This window comes from Dromiciops gliroides, chromosome 2 (genome assembly GCF_019393635.1).
Source record: "Dromiciops gliroides isolate mDroGli1 chromosome 2, mDroGli1.pri, whole genome shotgun sequence".
Lineage (NCBI taxonomy): Eukaryota > Metazoa > Chordata > Mammalia > Microbiotheria > Microbiotheriidae > Dromiciops > Dromiciops gliroides.
The window spans coordinates 602,642,454-602,654,520 of record NC_057862.1 but is presented as its reverse complement, the minus strand read 5'-3'; the positions used below and the strand labels follow the sequence as shown (position 1 = coordinate 602,654,520).

General features: G+C 36.0%; 1 protein-coding gene across 2 annotated transcripts in view; it reads left to right on the top strand.

The window, feature by feature from the left end:
- The window catches only part of PPP1R21 (protein phosphatase 1 regulatory subunit 21), a 92,029-nt gene that overhangs the window by 64,282 nt on the left and 15,680 nt on the right, over positions 1 to 12,067 (top strand). For both annotated transcript variants that reach the window (XM_043988521.1, XM_043988520.1), the window contains 4 exons: positions 404 to 652; positions 6,353 to 6,385; positions 8,715 to 8,831; positions 11,575 to 11,673. In XM_043988521.1, the coding sequence (XP_043844456.1) occupies positions 404 to 652; positions 6,353 to 6,385; positions 8,715 to 8,831; positions 11,575 to 11,673 (498 nt within the window). The remainder of the gene's footprint in view (positions 1 to 403; positions 653 to 6,352; positions 6,386 to 8,714; positions 8,832 to 11,574; positions 11,674 to 12,067) is intronic.

Genomic DNA, 12,067 nt, shown 5'->3' with positions numbered 1-12,067 from the left:
CCAGTTCTTTTCAGGCTGTGGCAATTGCTATCTTTTCTTTTGAATTTTTGAGAGCATAGCCAATAATGCCAAATTTTGCTCCGTTATCTTAATAATTTAGACTTTTACATTTCATATGAGAAATTCTTGGCTAGAACTGACTTTTGACTTTTCAAGGGTTGTGATCTTCTGGTTTAAAAATAAATGGTAAAACTTATATTAAATGCAGAAACCAAGTGGCAGTTTAAAAGGAAACAGTTATATTCTGTTTATCTTTCAGTAGTTTGTCCAGTAGGTCTGAGCAATTTCCTAAACATTTTTGGGCCATTTGAATTGACTTTGATTTACTCACATTAAGTCTCTAGGACATTCAGTTTTGTTTTCATTTCAGATTCAAATCCGTAATTATCTTCTGCTTCTTAAGGTCCAGCAGAGTTTAGAGAAGATTGCCAAGCTGGAACAGGAGAAGGAACACTGGATGCTGGAAGCCCAGCTAGCCAAAATCAAGTTAGAGAAGGAAAACCAGAGGATGGCAGATAAGGTGAAGAATGCAAGTGGAGCCCAGCTGGCCCCAAGCACCCAGGAAAATACTGTTCTGGTGAATGCCACAGTGCAAGATCAGGAAGAGTCAGCTGACAAGACTTGGCAAGAACCTACTCAGAGTACAAGCCTGGTAAGGCTTCTTCATCTGCCTCGGTTCATGGTTTTCCCTTGTTCACCTCCTCAGTGACAGAGGTCTTACCTGTCTTTCTGGGATGAGCATAAAAAACACATGAAACGGGGCAGCTAGGTGGCACAGTGGATAGAGCACCGGCCCTGGAGTCAGGAGGACCTGGGTTCAAATCCGGCCTCAGACATTTGACACTTACCAGCTGTGTGACCCTGGGCAAGTCACTTAACCCCAATTGCCTCACTTAAAAAAAAACAACAAACAAACACATGAAACATGCACCATGTTACTAAAGGAAGACTTTACCTATTCTGTCTAATGCAGCCTGCTAGTCAGAATGCTGTTAAAAGGGCAACACTGCCAATAGAGAGGCATCCTCATGGTGTAGTCGACAGAGGGCTGTATGGGAATCAGGGAGACCAGGATCTGAATCCTGCCCCTGATGCTCACTAGCTGTGTGGCCATGGGCAAGTCATTTAACCCCTCTCAGCTTTAGTTTCCAGATCTATTTAGGCAGTTTCAGTGGATGTGTGGTCTCATCAGTGTGGGTATTTACTCATGCAGGCTATAAATATTGCATGCCTTCTCATTCTGTGGCAGTCTTTTCTATGTCTGCCCATAAGTGCTTTACAGGACCAGAGTGGGATATGGGAAGGGCAGTTAGACATTCTAGAGGCCTCAGCATCTCTTAACATTGAGTGGCTACCAGTGGGATATGTGGCTTTCTGTTGCTTATCCTGAGTTCTCACTGTATATTTAGCCCAACCATCTTTTTCCAGTCATAGCTCTCTCTGATAATACACCTGCATGAGTCTTCTTTGGTTATATGTTATATTCTTTTCTTCATCATTTCTTTGCCTTTTCCATGACTCTAAGCTTCAGTTCTTTAGTGACTGTGGCCATTCCATGTCTTATAGACAAATATCAGCACTGGAAAAATATTGTTCTTAAACCTCCTGACTTTCGTTTTAGGTAAGACGTTCAGACTTCCATTCTGGCCCCAGCACATTCCCCACATACAATGCCTTTCCAAGATATATGTACTGTTGGATGATCCCTATGGATTTTCATCCTAGAGTATTTCATCCACTTGGCCTTTCCTGTGTGAATAGTTAGACACTTTTTTATTTAGTTAGATAACTCTTTGGGTGTTTATGGATCTCATTTATAAGGTGTTGCATTGTTTCAGGGCTTGATGTAATCAATACAGTGCCATCCCCAAAGAGATTTATCCAAAGGATCTCACTATCTATAGTGAGTTCCTTGCTGTACTGTACTTCTATTAGGGTAGTAAATAATTTTGACAAACATATGTCTACTAATTTTATCCCTTGCTTGATTTTAATAATCAGAACAAAGTTACTGAACAAAGTTATCTCTTGTTAACAGCTTTTAAGGAATTTTCCATGATTTTGGTATATTTGTAGGAAGCACGTCATTGCGAGAGAGCCTTAGAATAGTATTTGGCTCTATTAGGTCCAATGCTTTTTTTGTAGTAATAGAGTGGTAGCTTGTGTTCTCTTTAGTTTTTAGTCAGTTGAGAAATTGTAAAGATGTGATCTTATTTAGGCTATCATCTTTGATGCATGTGTAAATTCTCCTAAATGTTTTATATAGACATGAAGATAAGTTTATGGTTTGGTAATTATTGATATTTTCTCAGTAACAGTTTTGGTGATAATAAAGTCTGGGATTTTTTCCTATGCCTTTGTCATATCCTACACTCTTTCAGCTACTTTGAGAATCATTTCCTCTCTACCTCCAAAATGTTCACCTCCAGCACAGATTATAAACTAGATCTAGACTAACTACATTTCCCATCTCTTTTTTTAAAGTTACATTTCTACATTCACATATAGCCCATCAGGGGTGTGTGGTAACACTACTGTCATTGAAGGAGGAAAGAGAGCAGTTTTTAAAAGACTTTTTGCATTTTAAAAATCTGTGTTGCTTTTCATCAAGTTTTCTGTAACTTTGTTCCCTTCCACTGCTTCTTATTGTTTTATGAAGCAATGCTACTCACAGACTTTCATGATCATCCTTTGTAAGATTTTATAAATGAAAAAAAATTTTTTTACAAATGAATGTATATTCAAAACCAATCTTGCATTTGACTGCCATATCTCTGTGCTTAACAGGAAGACCAACTTTTGTTGGCTGAGGCAGTCTTAGGTTTTTTGGGGTTTTCTCACTGTGGTGATTGATTTGTGTTGGCTAAGCTTCTTCAGGAAATTCTGAAAAATCTATATTGATGTCAATTTTTTTTATCCCCGATCTATTTATTTTATTTTATTTTATTTTATTTTAATTTTGCAGGGCAATGGGAGTTAAGTGACCTGCCCAAGGCCACACAGCTAGTAAGTGTCAAGTGTCTGAGGCTGGATTTGAACTCAGGTCCTCTTGAATCCAGGGTTGGTACTTTATCCACTGTGCCACCTAGCTGTCCCCCATCTATTTTTGACATTAAGAGTTTGGTTAAATAGATTGGGTTGGCATTTCCTTTATTGCATACAATGTGATCTTCTCAATTTACTTCTTCTAATTTGTTTTGATTTTGATCTTTGCTCTAAGAAGTTATTTTCCTGACTGTGCACAGATAATTGATTCAGAAATATTTCTTGTTATTAGTAATCAGGAACATTTTTTGGTTATGTTATTTGTAGTTTGCCATGTCTGTTGCTCCCTGACTTTCTTCTTGAAGAAAGTTATTTGTGACATAGAGGTATGGATTTTCAGTATAATCTAAGGCTTTGGCTTCTGGCATTTAATACTCCAGAACCATCATTTTAATTCATATTATTCACTATCCTCCCCTTTGCATTGAATTAGAATATCAAAGTTTGTGCTGATTTAATTAGAACAGGGTTTTATACTTTAAGGTTTCCCTAAGATTTCATACCTCATACCTTTCTCAGTTGAGGCAGGTATTTGCAGTGGATAGAGTGCTGGGCCTGGAATCAGGTAGACCTGAGTTCAAATGTTCCCTCAGCTTTAGGAAGCTGGTCAAGTCATTTAACCTCTGATTACCTAATTTTTCCTCTCTGTAAAATGGAGATGATAAAAGCTTCTACGTCCCATAGTTGTCGTGAGGATAAAAAGAAATCATATTTATAAAGTGTTTTGGAAATATGAATCATGATTAGTACTTGAGGCTAACAACAACCCTGTGAGATAGGTACTTATGGGTATCATTATCCTTGTTTTACAAAAGAGGAAGAAGAATCTCAGAAAGGTTAAGAAATTCATGTAGTGACACAGACGATAGGTATTTGAGGTAGGGGTGCACGCTTAATGAGCTACAAAGAACTTGGCTCAAAACAGCTGTGCCAGATAGTGGTACAAATGTTAATCCCCATTGTACATGTGAGCAAACTGAGCCTCAGAGCTTCTAACTGACCACTTAGGTGCTCTATTTTTATGCTTCCTAATTCGAAGCTCCACACTGGAGTTCTATTTATTGGTTTGTGAGCTTTAAAAAAAATTCTTTGTAAATCCCCCTAACCCCTTTTTTTCTTTTTTATAACTTGGAGTAAATTATTCAGTATTGAAAAGGAATGTTCCACATGCCATGTGAACACTTCTTAATTTTTTGCTTCTGATAGCAAGTTTGTGTCTGGTTTAAAATACAAGCTTAATTAACACGAGGGCTCCCTTTTAATATTAGCAGAAGGGGCTCTCATCTTTTTTTATTTATTTTTTTGGCAGGGCAATGAGGGTTAAGTGACTTGCCCAGGGTCACACAAGCTAGTAAGTGTCAAGTGTCTGAGATCGGATTTGAACTCAAGTCTTCCTGAATCCAAGGCCAGTGCTTTATCCACTGCGTCACCTAGCTTGCCCATGGGGCAATCTTTAAGCTCATAGTGTCTGTACAAATGAAGAGATATTGGATAAGATTGGGGGGTAGGGGGTGGGATCATTACCTATCCCATAGTAGCTTAAAGAAGTCTTTTAAATTAGTTCTCTTGGTTAAAATTCCAGTTTTTTTTGACAATGCAACATAATTCATTATGAATAGTGGTAGTAAAAGATAGCAGTTGATAAAGAAAATTCACTTCCAAATCCTTATTTTATTCAATTATATGGAATTAGATTAGAATTAAAATTGATGGATTTAAAAACTATAATCATGTACCATCATGATTAATTTCAATTTATATAAATGTCATTCTTTTGAAGAGCTCTGATATAGTTAGTGTTTCTCAAATCAGTAATGGAAGGTGGAAGATGAAAAAGACGAGGAATTGCTGGCCCGGATTGTGAGGGTGAGGGGCAAAAAGAGAAAGAGCTACATCTTATGGTTTAGCTTGCCCATTCCAGCCCTATTTAAATATGTATGTTAACATATATGAATACATTTATTGGTATCTTCCTATAAAATTTTTCTAACTGAAAGCTTCTATTGAAGCTTCTATTTCAGTACATGGAAAATTATGTTTCTCTAAATAGTTGTAAAAGGCAGTGTAGTCAGTTTTGTGATCATACCATTTATTAGCACAAAGAATAAACTTAATCATATTAGATGTCTGCTATTTACTAGTCAAGAGTGGGGCATTTAAACAAATCAGTAAGTTATTTATTAAGCTCTTATTATTAGCTCTTGACAGGGAATGCATTGAAATTTAAATTACATCAATTTCTTTTTTTTTTTTTTTAGTGAGGCAATTGGGGTTAAGTGACTTGCCCAGGATCACACAGCTAGTAAGTGTTAAGTGTCTGAGGCCAGATTTGAACTCAGGTACTCCTGACTCCAGGGCCTGTGCTCTATCCACTGCTCCACCTAGCTGCCCCTACATCAATTTCTTTAAGTCAGTGTACTCAAAATACTTGTTTCCAGTTATGAAGAATATTCTTAATTCAGAAATTATAGTTATATTCTTTTGAAATCTTTAAGTATAAACCTTTCTGGCCCCCAAATTAAGAAAGATTAATATATTTAAAACTACACTTTAATTTTTATTCATGTAAATCTGACAGAAATTAATGTCTGTATTATATTGTTTTCAAATGAAAACTATCAAACTATTGTTGTCTTTTTTCTTCTGATCTTTATTTGGAGCTCTTGTCCAGAGACTTTGTTCCTTACATTTTTGGTTCACAGGTCTTCAGGTATGATGATTACCATGGAACTACACACATTCCTACTCATTGCTTTTCTTTAGACATATAAAAATGACAGGAATTGGGGGGCCAAGAAACTGAAATTGCCTTTTTCTTCTTATAAATCCAGTAATCTAGTATAATTTAGTTTTTCTTGAAAAATCCTAAACAAAGTATTTTGATAAACTATGCCGTTAAAAGTCATTGTTTAAGGGGCTGCTAGGTGGTGCAGTGGATAAAGCACTGGCCCTGGATTCAGGAGGACCTGAGTTCAAATCCGGCCTCAGACACTTAACACTTACTAGCTGTGTGACCCTGGGCAAGTCACTTAACCCCAATTGCCTCACTTAAAAAAAAAAGTCATTGTTTATTCCCTGCTGACTGTCATGGCAGTAAAGTCAATGTATGTAATTGACCCCAGGCAAAGCATCCTTAGTAATGAAAAGGAATCCAAGGAAAATCTTATTCTGATCTTACAGCCTAAGAGTAAACTCCCAACACAGATTGAAGTTGAAAATATCCCCAAGCATACAAAATATTGTGCAATGAATCCTTAGTGAAAAAATTGAAGCTTATACTAAGTGATTTTTTTCTCTTGTATTCTAGGTTGGAATGTTGGTGATGACATCAGACAGTGAGGTACTGTGTGGTTGACACCTCTTGCATGTTTCTTGATTAATACCTGGCAGCACATTTGTGTAAATAAATTCCTTGAAATTCTCAATCTTCATCTCATTTTATTTTAGTAAAGATTCTTATAAATGGGAAACCAATTTTCTTTTTTCACTGACGATCCATTTGTTTTCGCCTCCCAATTCAATTTTAACTGTCAAAGACAAATTATAACTCAGTTTGCAATTACCACCTTGTTAAATGACGTGAATTAGCAATTTAGCAAGGTGCAAACCAAACTATTCCATAAGCTCAAAGGTTTGGTATGTGAGACAAGCAGTTTTATTCATTAGTCATCTCTTCTCTCTCATGCATGGTATTTGAAATTGACAATGAAAAATCAGTAAAGCCTTTCAGGGCATTAATGAACAACATACTTAGTGTCTCTTTCCAAGATTATATAAGGAGTTTAAACCAAGATGCACTGGTCAAATGAATGTATTTCAATTTTTAATTTTAATGTATGCTTGGAAATTGCCATTAAAATGTGGATCTCAGGTGAATAGTGGACTGATTATATATTTCATGTTGGCAAAGTCTTTAATGCTGTTACAAGGCTGTTGAGGATAAACTTTGACCAGTCTCCTGCTTTTTGAGCAAACCAAAAGGTTTGTATCTGTCAGCATTATAATAAATAATGCTATAGACCATGAAACTCTTGAATACCGATATGAAAACCTTTTAAGGTACTTCTAAACATTATGTCTCTTCTGAGATTTTGAGAAACTTGCATGAGATTTCTCCTTTGAAAATCCAGTAGAATGAATTTATGGAATGTGAGGGTACTATAAGTAGTAGGACCATGTAATTTTAGCACTGATTAGACAGTAACCCTAGTGATTGTCTAGTCATTGATCTCATTTTACACATGAGGAAATTGAATCCAAGAGAGGTTATACTATTTGGGAGCATTTTCAGATTTAAGGTAGAAAATGTTTTCTTTCCCTACCTTCTGTATCCCCCACCTCCACACCCTCCAGTGAGAAACACTGTATCCCTACCTTGAACTCTCTTTCCTATTTTCCCTTCTGCCCTTTCATAGCCTGGGAAAGCTTTCCAGGAAACTGAAACAGGGTTCTCATGGTCCCATTAAAACCCTCCCAGGATGTATCTGATATGACAGTGTTGCACCTACAGAAACATCAATCAAACATCTGAGCAATTCAGAATAGCCTATATGGTCTTATGCTCCATATAAGAAGCTTCTAAACATAATAAAAATAAAAGCTTCTAACGTGATAAAAATAAGAATTTCTAACAGAACTGCCCAATAATTATATTGATTTCCTTTGAAGGTAGTGAGTTTTCTGTCACTAAAGTTACTCAAATAGAAGGTGGATATCAAGTATGTTAAAGAGAGGTTTATTCTTTAGGCACGAATCTGATTTAAATGACTTGAGGTCTAACCAAAATTCTGTGATTCTTTTTGTGCCTTAATTCTCTAAAAGAAGGCTCATTGGCATTATTCCCTTATTTCCACTTATGAATATAGAATTGTGATCATTTTTCCTTTACTCTTTTACAGAGAGGCCCTCTCTATAGCTTGCACTTGTATAATAAACTCTTTACACACAAATCCCTGCTGGGTTGTTGTACAAGGGTTATTAGTTTAGCTTGTAAAAATTGGACTCATTTGCACAGCGCCATGTATTCAGTGAACATGCGATAAATATTTGATGATGACATAAAATAAATTAATCTTGATACTTATGCTTTGGGCATGATTTGTCTTTTCTTTGTTCAAGGTTATGTCTGAAGTGTTTAGCTTTTTTCAGCTTTGTGTGAACCATGGCTAGACTTTATGCTAATTTTTGTGTTAATGAATGCCTTATAATAAAAATTGCCAAAATGTGTCTTGTTAGATAAGCAATCAAATTTTAGAATTTGAGTTTCTGTTTAATTGTGCTGTAGCATACTAAGTTTCACCAAATTGACAATAGCATTGCTTATAAAGATTAATTAAGGTGATCTACATTTTTCTCTGGTAAACGTCTTAGGAGCAGGTTCCTTTGCCTCTGATAACTATTACATCTCGAGACAGCAAGGAAGATAATGGACATTGGACACTGAGTTTGTTGAGCCTGTCCGTTTTCTTTTTCTGGTTGGATTGCTGAAGTTTCTTCAAGGGGCAGGAAAACTATGGTTCCCTACTGAATATTAAGTCCAGTTGCAAAATGAGGGGATATATTTATTTGCTCCTTTCACTAAACAGAATGACTTTTCTCTTTTGCCATTGCCTTGCAGTTATCTCTTTTACTAATACTGAGCCATCTCAGGAATGTTCCTTTTTCTCCAGGTTCCAGATGTTGAATCCCGTGAGGATTTAATAAAAAATCATTATATGGCAAGGATAGTGGAGCTTACATCCCAGCTTCAGTTGGCTGATAGCAAATCAGTGCATTTTCATGCTGAGGTGAGTTGTCAGGGATTGGATCTTTTGTTATTTTCTTTCTAAGTACCTTAGGATTCTGCTGACTCTCAAGCAAACAGACACTGCTAATTACCAGGGCAGTAAAGTTGTATGTCCTATAATTACTTGGTCATAGTTCATACTGGCTGTCTTATGCACCAAGCAACTAATTCTGTACTTTAATTTAGGGTCTGAGATATCCTCAGCTTTTTCAAACATGATCATTTTGAAACTTTGGTTTGAATAACTTAGCATTAAAAAGTCTATGTAGATGGATAACAATGGAAACAATAGTAGTGATTTTTATATGATGTTTATCCAAGATGCTTTCAAAACAAAATCAAAACAGTTTTAAAATAAGCTGTTGTTTTTAATTGCCATTAAAAGTATAGAGTAGTACCTAGAAATATCTGTGGAAAATGTGAAATCAGGGACATTTGACATAAAAAAACTCAGCAAAATATTAGGGAAAAAATCCAGTCCTTAAAAATATTTTAAAACAACTTCCCTTCCTTTTTAACAGGAATAAAATTACACATATCTCACAACATGTATGGATTAGAAGGAAAAATAAAACACATAACATTGTGGATAATCATGAGGCCCTCCCTTGCCTGTCTCGTTTCTAACTTCCAAAGATGACAGTACTCTCCTCCCTACTCCACCCAATGGAACTTTCAGCCACTGTTAGCAGGTGTTAGGGGGAAGGGGTTGGAAGATGTGTATAAAAGCAGTGTGGCGGCCAAACTGCAGTGAGTTTTACTTTTATGCCTTACTTCTCAGCCTTCCCTTTCTCCTTGATCCACCTGTCTCCAAACCAAGGTGCCTGGTAGTGTCCAGGATACCTAAATAAATAGCCACATAGAGCGAAAGCACTTAGTAAGTATTTACTATGTGCTAAGCTTTGAGCATACAAATTAAAGGGGCAGGGGGAGCAGCTTCTGCCCTTAAGGAGCTTACATTCTAATGGGGGGAGAGATAGCTTATGAAAGGCAGGGGGAATGGGAGGATAGGGTTGGAGTAAATCTGTTGGGGCAAAGGTGGAAAAATCTGGAGAGGGAGGAGTGGAGCCTGGACTGAAGTAAGAATGACCTGACTAGGAAACAGTGTTCAAAGTATGCATACATACTATATATACATATATACATATATATACATATATACACACACATATATATATATATACACACATACACACACACACACACACACACACATATATATATATATATATATATAAAAAATGCCAGCTTAATATTTTTATTAGGCACAATTAAATATTTACTTAACAGAAAGTTAACTTTTACAGAAAGTGCTTTGTAAAATTGGGACTGAATAAACTTACATGCCAGTAGTTTACCATTTGTTTAAAAAAAGAAGTTTAATGTTAATATGATAGTACCATTAGCATCCATTTGTTTGGCCATTTAAAAGTTGCCTTCCCATGTTGTGATCATTGTATGTTTTTGTTTAGTTTTGGGTGCCTCTTCACTTTTCATCACTTCATGTAGGTCTTCCCGTTTCTTTGAATTCTTCATATATCTTCACTGTTCACTTGCTGTAGTTTTTTTTCCTGATCTAAAGTCAGTTGTAGATTGTAGAATTTAATCTTGTAGGGTTTTTTTTTTTAATTTTAAAAGAAATTGGTGGAAAAAGACATGTAAAACTTTGCATTATTTGTACTTATGTATGCTCTGTACTAAAGAAGTTGGTGGAATGCTGGGGAGGTAGAGAATGAAGGAATTATGTGTATATGGAAAAGCGTCTTGATTGGCTTTTTTCCTTTACTGATACAGTAAATGACAGCTATTGTGCCTAAGCTGGTAGACTGTTTAGAATAGGTAGTGGAGAAAGAAGCCTCACTTTTTTTCTGCTGAATGGGTAGAAATTTTTGCTACTGAATTCCTAAAACACTTTGTAACACTTGAATATGGCTATGGTACAAAAATTTAAAACATTTCGCTAGTGTTGCTTTGTCTTGTAAACAGGAAGTGGTGACTTCTTGTAGATTTTTGTTAGTATAATTTGTCTGAACATCTAGGTACGAACATAAAATCTTAATGTGGTCCGTCTGGATTTTCTTTGTTGACTTCCTTGGTTTTATCAGAAATTTTTCAAGGAAGTTAATTAAATTTAGTAGCCAGATTTCCAGTTTGCCTTTTAATAATATGCTCTGTTGAACAGTAGTGTGAGTTAGAATTTTTTTTCCTTTTTTTCTCCATTCAGTTCTAGCCTGCAAAGAAATGAATAGGAATCTTGAATCTCATGACTACTTTTTCATATGTATATAGTATGACTTAAGGATAGGACTATTGAAAACATTGATTGCTCATGTAATCTGTACAGAAGTGAAAGAAAAAGCACTTTATGGTTTGTGAGCCATTTTGCCTTTGATAATCTTGGAAATATCTACTTGCCTTGTTCAACTGTAAGTAACAAATAGCACATGCTGGGCAATTAGTAGAAACCACCAATGTGGAGAAGGCACCAACAAGTTTACAATTTGTGTTGACTGATTATCCTTTTCACTCCTCCCGAAGCAAATACAAAATGCTCTGTTGGGCATTCAAAGCCCTTCCTAACCTCCTATCTTTACAGTCTACTTCCACCTTGCTCCCCAACATGGATACTTCAATCCAGTGACAACTGGCCTCTGAGCTGTTCCATGAACAAGACACTGCCTTAAGTTGAAATGAATTACAGAGAGCCTTTCTTCTTTCACTAACAAGGTTTTCTACATTGACAGTGTCGAGCACTCTCCAAAAGATTGTCCTTAGCAGAAAAATCTAAAGAATCGTTGAATGAGGAAATGAAATTAGCCAGTCAGAACATTAGCAGACTGCAGGTAAGTTCAGAATTGTTAGTAATGTAATTTAAATCTCTGTTTTCTATTGGGTTTTCATGGGCAGGAAAATCGATCTTCTGTTATCAAGTATGGTGGCAGCCAGTACTTTAAAACATAATTGTTTAGTAACTCATTTCCAGGTAGTTTGAATTTAATAATGTTTAAATAAAAATGGAGGTTGTGTTATTTGTTCCTCTGATCATATTTTACTCTGATAATATTTAATAGGCCAGACTTTCCCATCCTTTCTCTGCCCCACATAAATACTTGGTGAATTGGCAAATGAGATGATTCTGTCTTTTATTCCTCTTTTCCTCTTTCTGATCCATAACTGATCAACAGTATCCTATGCTGAAAGTTCACTCCTGCTGCAAGAATGTCCCCTCAAAATAGC